This window comes from Bos indicus x Bos taurus, chromosome 17 (assembly GCF_003369695.1).
Source record: "Bos indicus x Bos taurus breed Angus x Brahman F1 hybrid chromosome 17, Bos_hybrid_MaternalHap_v2.0, whole genome shotgun sequence".
NCBI lineage: Eukaryota > Metazoa > Chordata > Mammalia > Artiodactyla > Bovidae > Bos > Bos indicus x Bos taurus.
In genome coordinates, this window is record NC_040092.1 from 10823306 (window position 1) to 10845052 (window position 21747).

The 21747-nt window shown below is 40.4% G+C and overlaps 1 protein-coding gene across 6 annotated transcripts in view; it reads right to left on the reverse strand.

Moving 5' to 3' along the window:
• Positions 1–21747, reverse strand: part of HECTD4 (HECT domain E3 ubiquitin protein ligase 4) — a 170675-nt gene that overhangs the window by 40824 nt on the left and 108104 nt on the right. For all 6 annotated transcript variants that reach the window (XM_027566620.1, XM_027566619.1, XM_027566623.1 and 3 more), the window contains exons 28-45: positions 21286–21374; positions 20730–20905; positions 18765–18900; positions 18529–18670; positions 18111–18277; positions 15829–15975; positions 14955–15139; positions 12494–12647; positions 11320–11600; positions 10913–11102; positions 9590–9671; positions 7862–8064; positions 6885–7020; positions 5908–6090; positions 5293–5457; positions 4719–4888; positions 3696–3811; positions 531–634 (exon numbers count right to left, since the gene is read on the reverse strand). In XM_027566620.1, coding sequence (XP_027422421.1) covers positions 531–634; positions 3696–3811; positions 4719–4888; positions 5293–5457; positions 5908–6090; positions 6885–7020; positions 7862–8064; positions 9590–9671; positions 10913–11102; positions 11320–11600; positions 12494–12647; positions 14955–15139; positions 15829–15975; positions 18111–18277; positions 18529–18670; positions 18765–18900; positions 20730–20905; positions 21286–21374 — 2826 coding nt within the window. The remainder of the gene's footprint in view (positions 1–530; positions 635–3695; positions 3812–4718; positions 4889–5292; positions 5458–5907; positions 6091–6884; positions 7021–7861; positions 8065–9589; positions 9672–10912; positions 11103–11319; positions 11601–12493; positions 12648–14954; positions 15140–15828; positions 15976–18110; positions 18278–18528; positions 18671–18764; positions 18901–20729; positions 20906–21285; positions 21375–21747) is intronic.

A 21747-nucleotide genomic window follows, 5' to 3' on the forward strand; every position in this document is an offset into this window, starting at 1 on the left:
CTACTTTCTGGCTATTATGACTAGTGCTGCTAAGAACATTCACAGATATGCCAATATTGGCCATTTTTGCCTCTTTTGCTTTTGCCCCTCAAGTGAAATTTGTTTTTTCCCTGTGAGTCTGCTTTTTCGTTTGTTTTATTCACTACTTTGTTGTAGTTTTTAGATTCCATGTATAAGTAATATCACATATTAAATGTCTTTCTCTGTGCCACTTTTGCTTTTTAGTCACTCTATGTATACTTTTTAGTATTATTACAAGATGAACTACAGATCTAAAATTTTGAAAAAGTTTTCTTTTTTTGTTTTTATTGATAATGCAGAAATTATTTACAGACTGCCAAGTTCTGCTCCTCTGCTGTAATCTTTCAATGTTCGGAATGTCAAGTTGATGTGCTTTGACATTCAGAGATGACAGCATGTCATATACCTCCAAATGGCTCTGCAAACACCCCTTCTAAAATCATGAACGTGCTGCCTGGAATTCTGTAATTCTCTGATGCTGCGTGCTGCAGACACAGCAGAGGGCTCACCTGTCTCCGGTCAGCCTGCAGCGGAGGCGGCGGGGGCCGAGCACAGTCCCGGTAGAGCATCCTCAGCCGTTCACACTGCACTTCCACAACTGCCAGCCGCTCTCCTGGAGGGGAAGATGTCGAAGACGTGCAAATAAATCCTACAACTCTGGAGAGGGCTCCAACTCTTTTGGAGTTGGACCCGAGCAATGAAATACAGAGATTATTCAAATTCTTACAAAGAGCAAACACCCTGAGACATCTTTGTCTCCTACGTGTAGCTCAGCAACAAAGCAATGCAGTCAAGTGCACGGGCCCTGACGTTGGGCTGCCTGGATCCAGAATTTGGTTCCATTACTTGATATTTAACATCTCACTGCCAACATGGGGGTAAGGACAGTACCTGTGCCTCACAGGATGGTTGTGAAGACAAGACAATGGAAGTTAAAGCCTTTAGCCGAGTCCCTGACACATGGCCAACACTCAATAAATGAAAGCTATTATTGTCATCTCCCACAACCAAAGCACAGGGCCAGATGTTGGAAAATAGAAAGCTAATATGAGCCGAAGTCCCTAATCTGGGAGGAGAGAGAAGACGTGTATATGCACACATGCACGTGACAAAGAACGCAGTGCAAGGCTGAAGCATTATTATGCAACATAAGAAACAAACCCGGGCAAAGGTGAGAGACAGACCAAAGACGGAAGCATTTCAATGGCCAAGTCTGTGGCTTACTTTATCCCAGATTCACTTTAGAGAATCAATATATTATTGCTTATAAATTCTATGACACATTCATTTATGAAATTAAAAAACCCTGATATATTAAAAAATAAAAATCAAAGAACTCTTTCTCTTCTACACACTACTTTGAATCTCATGTAGTAAACAGCATTTCTTCTGAGCACAGACTCTAAGTGGGCTATAAGAACCTACTGCTGTGTTGGAAAGTAATTCAGACATAGTTTTTCTTTTTTTCTTTTAATACAGATAAATCAGCAAACTTAAATACCTACTTTAAACCTTAAAATCCTTTCTGGTAATCCAATATGTGAGGTATTCAGGACTGTTAAATTTGACATGGATTTCCCTGGTGGCTCAGATAGTAAAGAATCTACCTGCAATGCAAGAGACCTGGGGTTCAATCCCTGGGTCGAGAAGATTCCCTAGAGAAGGGAATGGCAACCCACTCCAGTATTTTTGCCTGGAGAATTCCATGGACAGAGGAGCCTAGTGGGTTACATGGGGTGTAACCTAGCCTAGTCCATGGGGTGGTAAAGAGTCGGACACAACGCAGCGACTAACACTTTCACTTTCTTGACATAGGACACTATTTTAGAATATAAATTGCTGTGTATAAGCTCATAGTCTTCTATTTTGTAGCAATTAATAAGAACTTCCCACATGTTTCTTTCAACTCTTTGTTTCTATAGGGTTCTTTTCTACAGGGGGAAAAATGGGTTAGATGGGTTATTATTAAAGCTATTTGCTCTAAATTATTATGATTTCTGGCTTATACATTAAGTACCAAAGTTAATTTCACAGAGTAAGATAAAATGTATTCTATTTTATTCTATAAAATGTATAAGAGAGACCCAGAATGAGTCCTAGAGAAAAGCAAGTGATTCATTCAGAAGGTTATATGTTTGCTAAAATCAGTCAAATAAGTCTTAGGATGCAACCTAAGCCAAGAATATTAAAAAAGCAGAAGTAGGGAACTACCTATGACACATACAAAATTAAATAATGAGCAAGTGTTGAGTCACAAGTAATTTCACTTGAGAAGCCGAGCAAGCAAGCTCCTTTTATTTTGTTCTTGCTGTCTCTTTTGGGGGGATCTCTCTGAGGCTTTTTAATGGTTGCTGGCCCCAGACAGCTATGCTTATTAAGGGAAGGAGATTTGAGAAGAAAGATAGATATAAAAACGAAGATGAATTAAAAAGCAAAAACAAGCCGAAAGAAATCACTGTCACATGAAAAAGGACAAAAATTTAAGGACAGAGAAATTAGAGAGTTACAGAAAAAAAGCAAATAGCATGAGAGACAGTAAATAATATAGGTAACAAAAATGACCAAAAAATAGATAAGATTAAAAACATTAAGGGAGGTAAAGATATCTATTTTTTCTTTAGTTTATTAAAACATTAGTACAAGAGCATTGGAGAAATGCTAATCTAATTGTGAACAATTATATTTAGAGTCCAACTAGATCCTTGAGGATAAAGGGTAAATTTTCACTCAGAAAAACCCAGGCCAATCATCAGTGTACAAGAAATTCAAGAACACAAAAACATATTAAATGACACCATAGGATATACAAAATCCAGACTATGGGAAACTTCAACAAGTAAGATACTGAGGGGAATTTGTATTTTAAAAGCGATTTAAAAGACAACAATGAATTACAATGGATGAATTCTAATTGGATTCTGATTCAAATAAACAAACGTAAAAACAAGTATGACTTTGAGAAAATTAGAAAGCTGAACACTGACTAGATATTAAATAATATTAAATTATTGTAAATTTTTCACATGTGAAAATGATATTGTGTTTAAGAGCCCTTACTGAGATACACACTAAAATATTTACAGATAAATAAAAGGAATATCTAAAAATCTGCTTAAAAATAATCCAGGAGGATGCAGTGTAGAAGAAACAGGATTGATTATGAGTTGATAACTGTTGAGACTAGATGATGGAAACATGAGGGTTCATTATACAAAAATAGTCTATTTTTGTATTTTTTTGAACTTTTCCATAAGCACACATACAGACACACAGAAACACAAACACACAAAGATGGATGTTAGTGCAAATTTCTGGACTCTGAATTCACATGTGGCCAATGACAATAGTCAGAAAGTATCCATAGCCCTAAGGGCAGGTCACAAAGAATTCTAATACAGAAATGAAACCCACTTATTAATATGAATGGGGCAAAGAAAATACTCTGACATCATGGTCCTAAAGTTAAAATGAAAAATGCTGATTTTCTAGTTGGCATATACTGAAGCTTTTTATTTACATTTACAGATTTGAAATGAAAGTCAGTCGTGTAAGTGCTGTGTCTAGAGCTTAGCTGTTGGAAGTGTATGTGAAAACAGTCAATATTCCATTCCAGATTGTCAGTGTGCTAACAAACCTCGACACAAAGGATAGAAAGGAAAGCAACAGGTACTTACCAGCACTGCATTCCTGGGCTACTAGGTTAAGAACTTCAACAGCTGCTGGACACTGCTGTATGAATTCTTCACAAAATAAGCTGTCTTCTAAAAGCTGGGCCATGACCAGGCATGCTCTTAATGTTAAAAGATTTACAATATTTCAAAGTCATCAATGGTCATTCTCTAAAAAGCCAACTGTGAAAAACATTTCAATCAATTTTATCCACTAATTTAAATAAGGTTCCAACTCTCCATTCCTCTTGCTTTTTTACTGAGCTGCATTGGTTTGAATATATGTAACTAGCTTCTCTTTTCCCACACAGTAACTGCTGACACTGCATGGACAATTGGAAAAAGGGGAAATGGCTGCCATCTCCCTACATGAAGACACCAAGTGCCAGCTACAAAATAAGCACTGTCTCCTAATACCTTTTCCTAAACTTTGCTCTGTAGGCAATATTAATGTTCTGAGAACAAGAAGGACCCAAATGCTTGGGAAGTCTGTATACTGACCTCTCTCACCAGATTCAAAACATATATTAGAACTTTCTGGCAAGTTTCATTTTCAAAAGAAACTTGTTGCTATTGTTTAATTATAAATAAATGTGTTTTCTTCCAATTCTGACACTTGTGAGCATTCCCTAATTTTCTCCTCAGCAGTTTAGAAAGAGACTAGATAGGTACTGATGTGGTCTGAACCACTTAAAAAAGGGCCAAGTGACAGAAGACTTCCTGTGATAGAACAAAGCTCTTTGACCAAAGCAAATCAATGGGGTCTATGCGTGCACTCCATATACCAGTCATATTTTGATTGTTTATTTCCTTAGGGAAACAGCTAAACTTTATTTCAAAGCTAAGAAGTTGGGGAATGCAACAAAAACTGTAGTAAACACAGCACAAATGGATGGTTTCTGTTACTCAGTTTGGCATGAAGTTCATGCTGTGGACCCAGTAAACCTGGCACAGAGAGGCCCATGGAAGATGCCTGTCCCTCTGGCCTGCACCACTCAGCACATTAGGGGGTCTCTGGAGGGCGCTCACCTTGTTCTTATTTCAGCCAGGAGCCGAACGACTGCCATCACAGGAGCTGACCCATCTCCTGCTGCAGGAAGTGAGGTATGAATAGAGAGACTTCCCTCCTGAGGAAGCAACATGGACTGGACTGCCTGTACTACCTTCTCAGTAATGGACAGTTTATGAAGAGGCAATGCCTGATGGCGGTGGGAGGGGGAGGAGGGGGCATGGCAGAAAGTTAAATTCAAGTAGTTAGTTTATAAGAAATGAGGGTGTTATTATCATCTGGAGTTAATTCTCAAAATTTCAATTAAAAAAAAAAAATCACCATACAGAAAATTGCAAGCTAGACCAAAACAATTAAACATACAATATACTGCGGAATATTCCTCACCAAAGAAATGAATTTGGTCATTTAGGTAAAAATCTTCACATCAACGTTACTATTAAATAATTACACCCAATATGTAAATATATATCATAAGTAAAATTTAAGAAAACCAAGTATTTGTGCTTCAGCACTATGCACGTGCGTATTATTCATTACAGGATGGTTACCATTTGCAGTGACATTTGAGGATACATTTAAAAATCACCTTACCTCTGATCTTGGAACACAAAGTCTAGACAATGGAATAGTCAGTGTGTCTGATGCTTGCGAAGTCTTTCTACAGTCTATGGGTGGGAATCTGACCGTAGCTATACCTTCCTGTTCGTTGATAGAAGCCACCACTCCGATGCTTCCTGATATTCCTCTACCTAAAACCTAGAGACACAGATGGGTTAGCACTACCTACCAACTCTGATGGTGTGAGCAGCGATCTGATGTGACAAGTGGGAGGAGTAAATCTACAGCTGTCATTATGGCATTACAGCAATAGGTTCTTATAATGCAGACGCCAAGCCCTGAATGTGAGTTAAAATAATAGGTCCTAAAACCTTATGTCAAGGTGATCACAGTATGAAGCAAATTCAAGCCTCAATTCTAAAACACTCCCAATATTAACACCACCACAGGACACAAGCGTTTTAACTACTGTGCAGTATTGTACTGATGTCTGAATAATCTGCAGCACTGTGTGGATGAGAAGCCACTTGTTTCTTAGCTTGAAAAAACAAGAATTTTTGTCCAGCTGGGTGTCTTACAGCTGATAGATGAATCAATGGACTTATACACAAGGAAAAGCGATGACTTGGGAAAATGGTGGCTGGTTACCTGGACCTCAGACCCGATCTTGATTGTCTCTTTGAAGCCTCCAAGTGCACAGAGTGCAGCCACAGCCTGGCGGGCAATTCTCTGAAGTTTGGCAAGCTTTCTGCCACTGCTGCTGCCATTTTCCAGAATGCTTTCTGCATATTTCCCCAACTGTGGAATGTACATCAGTGCACGAGACAGAACCTAAACATATGAAGCAGCCCACATGGCAGGAGTTAGAACTTTGGTTGTTTTCATAATAAGGGTGGTGCAGTGTCAACAACAGGGCCCCTGGACTAAAGGAACTCTGGACACAGGAGGGGTGCAGTAACGAGCAGGAATGACCACTGATGTTCTTGCCATATTGGTCTTATGTAATTGGACAAAACTGGAAATGCACAATCTTGAAATATGAGCAAATCAAACATAGTTAAAAAAATAAAAAAAACCTAAAATAAAGCCAAAAATTTATCTGAAGAAAGACCTTAACAGCATATCACCTACCTTGGAACACCCAGTTACCTTTAGGATATGTTATAAGGTGTTCACAAGATGAATGACTATGAATAGGGAAACTGATGACCAAACTCTAGTTTTTGGGAGACTGGACTAGTTTGTCAAGATGAATTATTGAAGAGCTCAGGGAGTGTAAATCCGACAGAGGCCTCCTTAATACTCATCAACTCCACTTAACAAATCCAATAAACCAAGGATGCATGACTTCCTAATGTTAGTACTGATTGAACACAAGCAAGGAGGAGAAACAAGGTGTGCTATTCTTTCCCTGAGAATACTAGCCTGCCTTCTGTGAAATCAGAACTGGCAGTGATAGGAGATGTGGGTTAACAGAGTTGAAACAACTAAATCAAAGCAGATTCCAGGGGGAACACAAGTCTATCTGGCTGAAGTGGGGACTCTCTCTGTTACAATGTCCCTTGCTAGAACAAAAAACTGACTTCTGTCCTGCTTCCTCCTTTAAGCAATAACAGCGTACTAACCTTCTCTGCTGTCGTGGTCCATATCTGAGCAGCATTTGACTCAGGTGCCATCAGCAAGCTATGAAGCAAGGCGATCACCTCAGCAGCCATGCTGTTTGCCACGTGCCCACTGATGAAAGGTCGGACGGGGTCGGTCCTGCAAGTGTCAACAGGGAAAAGTGTCAAGGCCCCGTGATGGTAAAGAAGCCAGAAGAGTGGCTTTAGACTTGGCACCAGATGGAAACATTTTCTAATTATGATGAGTTAGCCAAAAAGTTGGTTTGTGTTTTTCTGCAAGATATTACTGAAAAAACTTAATAAACTTTTTGGCCAGCTCCATACTAGAAAAAGTGGATTTTGATGACTTCTCTGCATCTGCCTCTGGCCGGCAAGCATAAAATGTCACCCAAACTTATCAGGGGCAACATGTGCTCATCCTTCTGTACACAGCTGGAATGGTGACAAGTATCGTTTGGATGAAGTAAAGGAAGCAAGGCCAGAATTTACTACTGCTGCTCAAAAAAACTGTAGCTGGTGTTCCTGGTGGTGGCCTTTCTCAGAAAAAGAGTCCTCCAGTTTCAGATGTGCACTCAGGCTGGAGGGCCTCCCTATTCGTCCCTCACAGCATCAGATCCACCAAGTGAATGGTCATCACTGGTTGACTCGACTTCAAGAGCAGCTACTACGAATGCTGGGTATTTTAAGCCTCACTTCCTCACTTCCAGCAGGTCAAGGGGAGGATATAAAATTAAAACCTTCAGGACTTCCCTGGCGGTCCAGTGACTTCTCACTCCCAATGCAGGGGGCATGGTTCAATTCCTAGACGGGGAACTAAGATCCCGCATGTGATGTGGCAAGGCCAAAAATAAATACGTAAATAAAAATAAATACTCTACAAAATAAAATATAAAAAAATAAAATTAAAACCCTCAAAACAAGCCCCTCACACAGGAAGTCTGAGAAGAGAGTAGACAGCTTCTGTCCTAGGAAGACTTTACCTGGCGAGTTCAGAGTTTCTCTCTCGGCAAATGGAGGTTTGGGCAGTCTTCTTCTTGTCCCCTGTGGACAGCCCGCTCACGGCCTCTGGGTTGAGAGACTCCACGGGTGGCCCAACACTGACAATGAGGCCTGACTGTGCCCACTTGGTCGCTTTTCGCAGAGCAGCTGCCGCCTCTTCCGTAATCACCTCACAGCAGCCACCCTGGGGGTCAGTTTAAAGATTCTCGTGATACTCTTTTCACTCTTCTCAGCACTATTTGTTAAAAAATCTGTGTCCTCCATCTAGGCTCATTTTTATAGATGCAAATACTAAAATATTAGAACTGTAGAAAGTTAAATCTCCACACATATCCCTTGTCCTCAGCCAGACAGAGATCACTGCTAGTCTGCCAGAATTTTTTCCCTGCAGATTCTGACATACAGAATCATAGGTCATGCTACAAGCAGTTTTGAATTCTTTTTAACAGTTATCAAAACATTGTGAATTTTGTTCATTCATATGAATCTGATACCATAAAATATCATGAATATCCATGTCAACATAGACATATCTGGTTACTTTTATGGTTAGACAGTATTTCGTTGTTATTGTTTAGTCACTAAGTCATGTTCGACTCTTTGTGACCCCGTGGACTGTAGCCCGCCACGCTCCTTTGTCCATAGGATTTCCCAGGGAAGAAAACTGCAGTTGGTTGCCACTTCCTCCTCCAGGGGATCTTTCCAACCCAGGGATCGAACTTGAGTCTCCTGCATTGGCAGGTGGATTCTTTACTGCTGAGCCACCAGGGAAGCTCAGAGCATTTCATCAAATGGGTGTAATAATTTCTTTAACAAATCCCCTATTTATGGGTACATGAATTCTATTTTATTTTTTTTACAAACAGAACTGAAAAGAATAAGCTTGTTTCTGGATACTTGAAAATGCCCTATTTACCCTCACCGTGGCAATAAAGGGTATCATCAATCTTAACATTATCAGGGTGATAAGGTAAAAAGACACGGTACTATTATTTTTATTCTTTCCCTTTATTTATTTACTGTGTAATTTGTGAGACTGAACATATTTTTTATGGGCTATTTGTCTTTATTTCTTATTATCCAATATTATTACTCATTTAACCTTTCACCCTATGATCACTTTTAAACTATCTTTTATGCTGTAGAACTTTCTTAACAGAGCTAAGAAAATTTCTAGGTCAAAATCAAGAGTTCTCTTCCATATTTTAATATTAATGATAAATTGATCTTTTTTAATTTAAACTTTTTATTTTCTATTGGGTATTAACAATATTGTGATAGTTTCAACGTGGGTAAACCTATGGCTGATTCATGTTGATGTTTGGTTGAAACCAATGCAAAATGAACAGTAAAGCAAATTATCCTTCGATTAAAACAAAACACAATACTGTGATAGTTTCAGGTGAACAGTGCAGGGGACTCAGCTATACATATACATGTATCCATTCCCCCCTAACTTCCCTCCCATCCAGGCTGTCATACAACACTGAGTAGAGTTCCATGTGCTACACTGTAGGTCCTTGTTGGTTAGATGATAAATTGATTTTGACTAATCTTCCTGAAAATAGCCTCAATGACTTCAATTTCTCACACTGCTTCTTTGTGGTAACGTGAATGTTTAAAAAAAAATTTCTCCTGAAAACCTGAAGCCTGGCAAATGTTCTCAACTGTGGTTCTCGTTGGAGCAGGTTCCTCCACGTTGGGGTTACCTTCGTCATGTCTCGGTCCATTTTCACAACTTTCTCCATGTTGGCACCAGTACCAAGTCGGAAGGGCCGTCCTTCTGAGCTACTGAAATGGGAAGTCAGAGAGAGGCAATGATTTTACAGGATGGTCACAGCTGGGGACTGCAGGCCATGAGGCAACCTGGTAACGGTCAGGCCACCACTACACGCTGTAACAAAAATCCACAGTAAGACTCAATTTTTCGAAAGGAAACGCTCTTTATTGCTCAATTATAGCACTTTTTGGGATCAAAACAATTTTTTTTAGTTATAACGATAATTAAAAACCTGTGTGAAGATGACAAACTAAGTGACAAGCTGATCCTAAAATAAAGAGAAGGCCAGGCCCATGGGAGGCCTCAGTGAGGGATCTAAATCTCCAAGTAAGGCAGTTTTAATAACAGCCTGGACTGCTGCCTGGGTGTTAATGACTGGATCTCCCTTTCTAAGAATTTAGCTCCCCCTGCCTCCTCAACCTGGCTCTCAAAAAAGCTTTCACCAAGTTTGTATGATGACATTTCACAGTGCCCAGGAATGTGCCTTGGAAATTTCTTCATCTGTGCGCTGACTTCCCCTGACTCAGCTTAGCCTATGCCAGTAGCCCACAGTGCTTTTGGTTTCTATCATGGCAGACAAGGGACCTGATTATGAGGATGACACCATCATTCATTTGAAGAGAGGATTCTTCCATCTGAGACAAACATCTCTGCTAAATTCCCTAAATTTCTCTTCTAAATTCCCTAAATTTCTCCTAAATTTAGGAGTTTGTGTTCTGTGGGACCTTCTCATTGTCCTGGATTCCACTAACAGGGCCCTGCAGGTTTGTAATCTTTGGACAATAATTATATTTTTTACTTCTTTGTTGGGCAATCATATTGTTCATACTTCCAATTAATTATGGCTTTTGAAAAAGTTTCTTCTTTACCTCATAGTCAATGGTATCCCTAATTTTACTATGACTGAGGGATGCCCATAACTGAAAACCAAGCTGCATTATTCCTTCTCACAGCTGAGGTCACACTACAGATTTGGTTGGACACAAATGATACATACTCAATAGGACTTCCACTCTGTCGGGTCCAGAGAGACAGTACAGAGTTATGGTTAAAATTTCAGGCTCTAAAGTCAGAGGGACCTGTGTCTGCGTTTCAGCTCTGCCTCAGTTTGTCTGTGTGTAACGACAGGGATGATAGTAGCAGTGATTACTTGTGATGAGGGCTGAGATGGTTGACATCTGTAAGGGGCTTACTCAGCACAGTGCCTGTGACGTGGCTCATGCTTGAAGGCATGGACTATTAAGATCATCACCTTAGTAATGGCTGCAGAACTTCATGGGACGACTGGTCTTCCCGCTTGTGGATGAAGATAGAGAGCTTGCCATCCACTGCTTCACTCTCTTCTCCAGGATCTTTATCGCCTTTTAAGGAATTCTTGGGGCTGGTTTTTGTCAATGTGGTGTCAGGTTCGGAAGCGGTTGGAGAAAGGACTGTCTGACATCCTTTAAGCAAACAGAAAAATTGCAAAAAGTTGTTTGTGCAGCTCCCCTGGATGGGGGAAGCACTGGCTTTGGAATCTCTCTTTCCTCCCTCTCTCCTACCCTTTCCCCCTTGCCTTTTATCATAGGAAGCACAGCTGCGACTGTGGACAAGGGAAAGCTTGGTCTGATCATCCACAGGAAGTGACGGTGCCTTTCTCCAGTCCTGGATGTGACTCACCTGGGACCACGTAGTCTGCCAGCTTTGCCAAGAGCAGCGAGGCGATCTTGGACGCTGGGTCGCTGGGATCCTCCTGCTCGCTGTTTAGGGAGGGGACGGAGTAGCTCCAGGGTGGGAGCTCCACGTTCCCACAGTCTTCTACGCTCATCAGCGGGAGTGCCGCCCGGCACAGCTGAAGAATGATAAGAACCAGCTTTGGGGATGGGCGTTGGTCAAGTAGCAGGGAGAGGAGTTTGGACACACAAGCTGGCTGGCTCAGGATGGCTTTACCTATATGACTCCTGCAAAGAGAAGAAGAAAAGGGCCACAATGCTGGGGACGTTGATCTATAGAAATTCAGAAACAAAGGTTCCCTCAATGAGGTTAAACAAACTGACTTCAGATTTCATGGGAAGACACAGATTTTTGGCAATATGTTTTTATGAAGGTTTTGTTATAACCATCTGATGAAGGCTCATAATTGACGAGTAATACTTTAAAAGATTTTTGAAAATTTTTTGATTCCTTATGTTTAGTTAATTGAGATCCTCTAGTTCAGCATGATTCACAGAGCATCAAGGCTTAGAAGCCCAAGCTAGGAGGCTTTTAATTTAGTCTTTTATTCCTTTTCAAGAAGTGCTTCAAGACCAAAGAGATAATACAGTGCTGTACAGACCTCAAGAGTCTGGGCTCTGCCACAGCTGAACCTGTTACATTTCAGCAGAAACCAGTGAATAAGCAGCCTTAGGTGGACAAACCTCTGTGGGCCTCACAGCTCACACATGATTAAACCTCCCAAGAATATCTTCTTTCAAAGACACAGCATGAGAAGGTGAATTAATTACAAGTCCTGGCTGGTTAGTCTTTAATCTTGCTATAATGAAGGTTAAGCTGTTTGGTTACTAAATGCAGTGGTACTGATCTGAAAGGCTAGCAGCTGTTACCAGCAAAGTATTGGAGCAAATGATAATATGTAATTTTGTGGTATATATATTCAAATAAATACTTTCCACATTTTGGAACTAAATGCTATTTTTCAACAACTGTATTCTCTACTATTTTTCTTGAGGCAGGAGCATGTCAGGACAGCCTAGTAATTTAGATGTTTCTAAAGACAGCCACCCTCTCCCCAAAGGAATTCCATCATTCAGAGGAAAAACCACCTCCTCCCATAGCTCCAGGGGCCCTTCCATACCTCGAGAGATCATTGAGGAGACTCAGGACGTCCTGGAGGGCATCGTTCCCGGCAGCCTGGTTGCCACAGCACTCGGTCGCTCGGGCAAGGTGATTCGTGAGAAGGCTGGACACCTGACGGGCCAGACCTGAGTGCACAGCCTCTGTGGAGCCGCCTTCAGAGTTCAAGCAAGAAAAAGCATGGTGAAAATCCCAGGAAAGCATGGTGAGTCTACAGCTGTGGCGGGTCTGCACTAAAGCCTCCCTTTGCCCAATTTTTCTTTAACCTGCTCAGTATTTTGTTAGCCATCTGATTAGTGTCTCCCATTAGATAACAACTTGGCATAGCAACCCACTCCAGTATTGTTGCCTGGAGAATCCACATGGACAGAGGAACCTGGTGGGCTATACAGTCCATGGGGTTGCAGAGTCCGACACGACTGAACAACTAAGCACACACAGAAACATAAAGAAGGTAACAGTAACTTGAAAAATGATTCAATGTTGGGGAAATACATAATTCTTTTTTTTTCTTTTATCTTCAGTAGTTGCAGCCTGCAGGCTCAGCTGCTCCAAGGCATGTGGGATCTTAGTTCCCCAACCAGAGATTGATCCTGCGTTCCCTGCATTGCAAGGTGGATTCTTTAGCACTAGACCACCAGGGAAGTCCCAGGAAAAGACATTTTTCTTAATTAAAACTGAATATAATTAATCCACACAAAACCCAGAAACATATTTTGACAGGGAAGAATTATCATTTTACTGGGATGAAAACATCATTTTTTTTCCCATAAAGTAGTTGACGTACAATATAAATTACAGGTGTACAATATAGTGATTCACAATTTTTAAAGGTTGTATTCCATTTTTAGTTATAAAATATTGGCTATATTCCCTGTGTTGTCCAGTATGTCCTTGTAGCTTACTTTATGCACAACTGTTTGGGGCTTCCCCGGTGGCTCAGACTGTAAAGCATCTGCCTGCAATGAGGGAGACCTGGGTTCGATCCCTGGGTCAGGAAGATCCCCTGGAGAAGGCAATGGCAACCCACTCCAATACTCTTGCCTGGAAAATTCCACGGCCTGAGGAGCCTGGTGGGCACAGTCCATGGGGTCGCAGAGTCGGACACGACTGAGCGACGTCACTCTCACTGTCACAGTGCCCTCCCCTTATATAGCCCCTCCTCTCTCCCTTTCCCCACTGGTAAACACTAGTTTGTTGTCTGTGAGTCTGTTTCTTTTTTGGAAAACTTCTTGATATTTAACTCACACCCGACCTCTTCTCAAACACAATAAAAGATTTTCTTGGATTTCTCCATTTTCAAGCACCTCTCATAAAAGCCACAAAAGTTATTTGCCACTGACTGTTCATTCTACTTGGGAAGTCTCCTTTACCCCTCAAGAAAAATGCTCACATCACCTTCTTTGGAAGCTCTGCCTGATTCCTTAGTACAGAGGGTCTGTAAGGACCTCTATGCTTCTCCTACAGCACCGTGTGCTCACCTTGATCACAGCATTGATTGCACTGGAATTATTTGTTCACTGGCCTATTTCTCCCACTGGACCATATATTTTAAGGGGAGGAACGATGCCTTAGTCATCCTATGCCTGGCTCCCAGAACAATAAAACGCACAGCGAATGACATGTTATATACCTGGGATAGTATGGAGGAGTTATCCTTCAAGTTTACTTTTTAAGTTGGATTGCTGACTGAACATATGATTTGGAAATAGCATCTCAAAAGCACAACTGAAAAATCATTTCATAAAAGTATCTACTCAGATACCATTAGCAGTGATGGCAAGAAGGAAAGGAAAGATGTCTTCAATTTCCGGGGTTACTATCCTCTTTCAGGTGGTCATCACTCCTCCCAGCCCCCTCAGCTTTACTGAGGTGTGACTAGCAAATAAAAACTGTATATACTCAGATTGTATAATGTGAGTGTTTTAAAAGGTATACAACGTGATGATTACCTCTCTGTGAAAATACAAGACATCTTCTCAGTGAGTTTCAAGTATAAGTGAAGCATCATGAACTCTAATCACAAAACTGTACATTAGGGCTCCAGAACTTACTCATCTTACAGCAGAAAGTGTGTCCTTTGGAACAAAATCTCCCCATCCCCCTTGCCCCCTAGCCGTGGTGACCACTGTTCTACTCTCTGGTTTCTATCTGTTTGGCATTTTAGATTCCACACATAAGTGAGATCACTGCAGTATTTGTCTTTCTGTGCCTGGCTTATTTCACTTAGCATAATGTCTTTTGCGTTAGGATATTGTTAAATGTCATAACACAGTGATAAATTTTCACAGAACCATGCTGTTGAAGAGCCTCCCATGAAATCATAATTGATTAAATCAATCTAGTTATGTAATTTAATAGTCTTTCTTTTCCTCATCCAGCACAAATACTAAATTAAAAAAAAAACACATCGATAGAAGAAATCAAGGAGCTCTGTTATAGAAAGGGATCCTGCTCCTCACCTTCTTCTTTTTCCCATTCAACGCAGCGGTTGGCAAGCACCTGGAAGGCTGCCCAGGCCATGGTGGCCACCTTCTGCTTCTTGGTTTGTTTCTCACTGGAGCTGGACTCAGTCTGACTGCTCAAGCTGCATAGTCGATCCATGAGCTGGACAAGGCCACTCCGCACCAGGCACTTCTCTTCACTCCTGGCCAGGCAGAAAGGGTTGATTGAAAGAAACATAACTGACCAGCTCTTAGGAACTTCTCACTTAAGATCCAGATTATCAAAGGGCCATAAAATATGTCAATATAGTCCTTTATTTACAACGTAGGATGCTACCATGTAAAACTCAACACAGAAATTTTTAGAATGACAACTTCCTTCATAAATAATGAATTTCAAGTTCTGGTTAGTTCATACAGGACAGCAAAGTAAAAATCAATGGAATCAACACAAGGTTATCATAATAGAAAAAAAATTGCGTATTTTATCATAAGGGGATTTAAAGACTGACTTCATGAATGCTTGACATCTTCAAACTCTTAATCAAGTAATGAAGAAAGGAAATGTGCAAAGGCAAAAAGTTTTGCCCAATATAAGAAGTAACTTCCTAGGGACCTTTTCTTTCCTTCAAACTTTTCCATTTTGACTATGTAACATAATTTCTAATGGGGATCCAACTTTGATCACGTAGGAACTCAACAATAAGTATTTACATAGTAACTTTAGGCATTTGTCAGGCGACAAGCTCATTTAATCAGAGTGATAGTGTCACTGGATAATCAAAACCAAAAAATCCTTTTTAAAAATATTTTTAATAAATAAAAATATTTCTATTTAATTGGTGACACTGTGGTATAACTTACATACACTAAAAAGCATTTCTTTGCTTACCTGGTATAAGGTATAGTGCACAAGAGTCCGATGCTATTTGCACATGCGATAGGGTAACGTGCGCACAAAGACACCACAGAGGTCATGGTCTCACCGAAGGCTTCCTGGACCTGCTCGACCATCCCACCACAGGTCAGTTCTTCAATTCTACAAAACAGAACCAAAGCTCAGGCTTCCTCAACTGTGTCAAGAACAGCAATAGTGAACACGAAAGCAGGAGAGGTCTTCTGAGAAACGCAAAAGTGGCTAGATGAATCCAGAACTGAAGGAACCTTGGAGACTGGTGTTTCCCAAAGTGCAGGACTACAGAAGGCTGTTGGGCAGGCTTCCTAAGAGTGCCTCAGAGACAATGCCCACACTCTAGGATGCTCTGGGAAATCCTAGGTTAGGTAAAGGTAAGCAGGGTTCCTCACTCCAGGACAACTCAAGGCTTTAAAGTCCTTCATATCTCTTGGAGCAGGAGAAAGGCACCCAACATTTCCCAAATTTATTTAATAATGAAACCATTCATTTGAGACAGGCCTACCTCATCCCATGCAGTACTGAATACCATAAATGCAATTGTACTAATGAGAAAACCAAGACACAAATATATTAGCTAAGTATCCTTTGCAAGTTCATACTCCAATAATTAGCAGAATATGAGAATCCAGTTGGGAAATAAGACTTTCCCAATGTAAAAACACAACCTGGGATAGATTCTACAGCAATTAATTTTAGTTGAAAACTGGAACTATTGAATTTATGTACAAAGATATGCAACATAATATTGCTTATAATAGTGAAATAAACAAAAACTATGATTTAAAAATAGGAAATTGGCTTAATAAAGGTTCAAGGATATGATGCAATGCTATATAAGCACTAAAAACATTATAGGAGATCACTAAGGTTAGAATAAAGACTGAACAAATATGCTAAAACATTAATGGGTTTTTAAAACGGATTTACAGGTGATTTTTATCTTGTACTTTGGGGATTTTCCACACTTTTTAAAATGTCTGACATATGGCGTTAATAATGTCACGAGGAAAATATAATGTAATGAGGGGAAAAGGAATAATGCTGCCAGTGTTACAGAGAAAGTTCTGGAAATGAGCTGTGGTAATCATTAGTGTAACTCACTACGCCTTCTGGGAACCGCTGTGGTCGGGTGGGCATGTGACTAGTCTGGCCAATGAGTCAGAGCTCTGACTAGGGGCCTGACAGCTTTCCAAGATGGTTGTCCCCTCCTCTGTCCCAAGCTCTCTGTAATTACCACGAGCCAAGATAGACTTGTGAGGGACATGAGCAAAAACTAAAATTTAGTTTTTTAAGCTACTGAGATTTTGGGAGTTGTTTGTTTCCAAAAAATAACCTGGCTTCTCCTGATCGACACAGAAATTTTTCTCAAGACAGTCATGTTAGCTCTTAGTTCATGTTTCCCTCCAGCTATTGCTTCTGCTTCTTGGCCAGAGTTCCTGAGAGCTGTCAGGATGCACAAGCAGCCTCCAGCAGTTGTAGTCCAGTCTTCGCAAGAACGCCTTTTCTATGTCTATCTAAGTATCTTTGAAGCCCAGTCGGGCATTAGTATAGAAAAACTCCTCACAAATAAGTTATAAACCCTTCCTCAAAGTTAATATCTATAATTATGTTATTAGAAATTTGACCCAATAAAAATAAGCACCAAAGTATACAAAAATATAGGTATATAAGGTTGTTGACTACAGCACTACTGTTAATAGAAAAGCAAAACAAAACAGGAAGAAAGGAGGGATAAAAGAAAAGATAGAGAGTGAAAGAGAGAATGAATGAACCCATGTGTTCATCAGCAGCTGAGGAGTTAAGTAAATATAGCATACAATAGAGCTCTGTAAAAGGTCTTAAAAGCTATAAAGCAGAGCTATACATATTAACATGAAAAGATACAGATGTCCAAAATTTATTGAGGAAAACAACTGATTATAATAAGGCACGTGAAATATAACCTGAACTGAGTTTAAAAAAAAAAATCACACACAAACACTTAAGCATACAAGGACAATGAAATAGCTATTTACGTGTGTATAGTTGATGAAACAACTATAATAGTGGAATTTAGAAAAGGAAGGTCAGGAGAATTTACTTTTTGTTACATGTGGTAAATTTTTTAATTCTATCCTGTACCATTTTTAGAAAAATGTATTATTTTACTGGAAAACACTAGCAAACACCATGATCTAACATTTGGCCCCAAGAGGAATCTCTGCAATGGCCTTTGCCCATTCCAGACAGGATGGGATAAACTAACAGAAACAACTGACCTGGGTCCTCCCTGCAGGACCATTGTCACTGGACCCACAAGGTGTGTCACTCCCCCGACTCGCACGGCAGCCGTCAGCAGCTCCCGCATGTGCACCAACGCCTGCTTGCGGGTGTTTCCCCGCCGCCATCTCGTCTGTGCGGCCAGAAGAAAGCTGCTGCTGGACACCTGAACATGTGAGAAGGAAGTACACCTGACTCCTGCGGTCACAGCACCTCTTGCGCTACTCAGCTACTTAGCAAAACGTGATGTACAGGGACATCCCCAGTGGTCCAGCAGCTGGAGCTCCCAGTTCACTATGTAGGGGACCCGGGCTCGATTCCTGGTTGGGGAACTAGATCCTGCATGCCACAACTAAGACCCAGCACACTCAAACAAATAAATATTACAAAACCAACAAACAAAAAACATGGGCGTACAGCTTGGTCAGGGTTGGTGCCGATGAAAGCAAACAGCTGCCCCAGCAGGACGCTGTAGGTGGGCTTGTCCCTGCTGTCCTCTATGGCCAATGACTGCAGGAGTGTGAAGGAGCTGCTGCGGTGGCTGGTCACGTGGCGCCGCCTATGGCCAAACAAGAGACCCGTTCAGGGAGTGTGCTGTGGTGAACGTGCGTGGCAGCATGTGGGGGATCCGACCTTGGCCCTCAGCTATTTACCTCTGATTTGCTCTAGTAAATTCCAAATCTTCATTACCGATCATTTCCAGGTCAGAGGGAGCCGACATGCTGCGAAGGAAAACAGGCTGACGCACAGCATGAGAGATCACCTTTGTTTCAGAGGCTGATTTACAAGCTGGAACAGAAAGGAAGAAGAAGGTTGACGTATCTGCTGTCCTATTTGTAAGAATGACACAGCGACAGCAAAAACCAACAAGGAACCACCAAACTAAGAGTACCTTCGCTTTCCAGGAAATTGGCCCCCAAACCAGCCAGCACCATGCACAGATGATTTTTAGGCCAATTTTAAAAAAATTTGAAAACCGAGGTTTAAACCTCAAATACCAAGGTTAAAATATTACTTCAGCTTGAAAAACCACATTCTTTTATTAAATTGGGTTTCCAAAAAAAACCTGAAAAATTCATTTAATTTCATAAACTAACAGTGTTAACTTTATGTTTTTATTTATTTTGGCCAGGCCATGTGGCTGGTGGGATCTTAGTTCCCTAACCAGGGATTAAACCAGGGTCATCAGGAGTGAAAGCTAGGAGTACTAACCATGGGACTGCCAAGGAATTCCCATTGTTAACTTTAATATAAGGATTCTAAAAATCAAGAGAGGATAGAGAAAATAGTCTCTGGAAGCAAATAATCTTAATTCAAATAAATGCAGATCATTTTTTTTCAGAGATGGCCTTTGATCCCCCTTTAATCCTGGATTTACTTTGCTGACTTAATGCCATTTGGTGAAACCTCTGCTTTGATCATAGCTGGTGTGACTAAATATTACACTTTTCCTAGAATCTGACTGGCCCTTCCTATAAGACATGTGGCTCCTATCCAGGAAATAGGTGTTTTGTAAAAGAATACTTTAATGGAAGCAGACAAAACTGCATGTGCTGATCAGCTAAGAAAAAAGATGTTAAGAAAGTTGAGGTCATTTTGAATCTGTCTTAAGAACAGTTAGATAGTTTCAATCTAAAAAAAAATTATAATATTATCTCTTAGGAAACTACTGGTTCATCATCTCTGGTGCCAAGAGCCTCCTGGAAAGCATCACTGACCTTACTGAGTGGGAAACTTTTGGGGGGGCCTTTAATGAACTCAGGCTAATACGGCCAGAGACGTGGCACAGCAGATCACCTTGGCATGTGATCATTATCTCATGTCTGGAAAGCTTCCCTTGATGCTCTCAAGGGGGGAAACCCTATTACTGAGATCAGAAACCTAGGAGTCATCCTAGACTTCTGTCCCTAGTGAGAAGAGCCCTAGGTAGTCAGCTGGGATGAAAACAAGTTCACTTGTTCCATAGTGTCCATCAGGCAATGGGGCTAGACAACACGGAGTCCTTCATTTAAGAACATGTTTATGACTTATTCTCTTGAGTGAGAATTAACACTTGCTATTATGGGGTCTGCCCAGTGTTGTGGATCTGACTTAAGTAAGAAGACTCATTGATTTCCCTGAGAAGTGTATTCTCAGGCTAACAATTAAAATGTGACCAGGAAAAAAATTAATAGTGCAAATGTATGCTAGAAGATTCCACATAATTACTAAAGAGGAAATGCAAACTCAGTTTCAAGAGGAAAATATGATGCAGTACAGAATTCACAAAGTTGACTAATTATATGTTACTATGAAAACGATAATCTATAATCTAAAAGTGAGGATCACTGGATAATAAAAATATATGTCACTGCACACCTTAGATGCTCCCCCAAAACTAAACAAGGCAGGTGACAAGGCACCCCCCAATGCTCAGATGACTCACAAAGTACCACATGACTTCAATGGAAAGCATTTCTTGGCTAGAAAAAGTAAAAAGCAAAATAACATTGAAATTTCCTTTTTTTCCTTTCTACAAGTACACAAGAGTTATTTTCTTTCTTTTTTTTAAATAGCTAGTGTATGTTTTATGAACAGACTAGTGTAGAGAGCCTTGTAGGGCTTGCTGTCAGCAGTACCCGGTGTTTCCGCGGGGGTCCCTGAGATGCTTCTCGTGAGGCCAGACTGGGCTGCAATGGTGACGTGCAGCAACAGCTCAGCTCGGTTCATTAGACTCTTCACTAACGTCTTCGTTTTAGCCAGTGGGTGCGAGGGTTTCTGAATAAGAGAATTCACTTCTTGTAGGAACTTCTCCCTGTAAAGAAAGACTGATGTGCATTTAGTCGTCCTCTGGTTTACCAAAACCAGTGTTTAATCACAAAGGGTATGAGAAGACAGAGGAGAAATGAAATGGAAGTAACCTGATAAACATTGCCCGCCTTCTCCCTGTCCCATCCAAGGAAGGCAGTGCTTTAACTGCAGCCAGTTTTAGTTCCTCTTGCCCAGTTTTAGATGCCTATATGCTAACTCTTGAAGGTTAAAATCAAAATTTCCAAATACCAAAGAAGTTTCAACTCTAAAATATTTAGTGAATGCATAATATTTTTTAAAATATCTGTTAAGAGATGCGATCTTTGCATTTTATTTTGAGCATCAAGGTGATAAATTAGCTTTACAGTTACTAACATCACTAACCTCAGAGATAGCACCATGTTTTCAAGATCATTTCCATCAAAGGAGACTTCCTTCATTGAACACAAAAGTTCTAGTTCTTTCATTTTGTTCTAAAGAAGGAAAAATCAAGAAAAGATGGTATGCAGGATCTGCAAAAACCGAATTTTACTGTACGTGTTACAAGAAACAGAAAATTTCAGGGACAAAAACCCACCTTTGGTCCATGTTTCTACACCAGAAGCACATTTATAAGTTACTACTTGATATTTTAATGATTAAAAATGGCATTGACTACTTTCCAGGGATTTCTTTATTGTTTGTAACTCTTGTCTTTTTTAAAAAAGGCTTGAAAGCAGAATTTGGCAATGATAATAACTGCTCTATAAAACTGTTTAATCAGTTGAATAATTTGAGTAACTGACTCTTTGTATCACTAACATGTTAACCTAAACAACTTTATTTAACCTTTTTTAGAGATTGGGT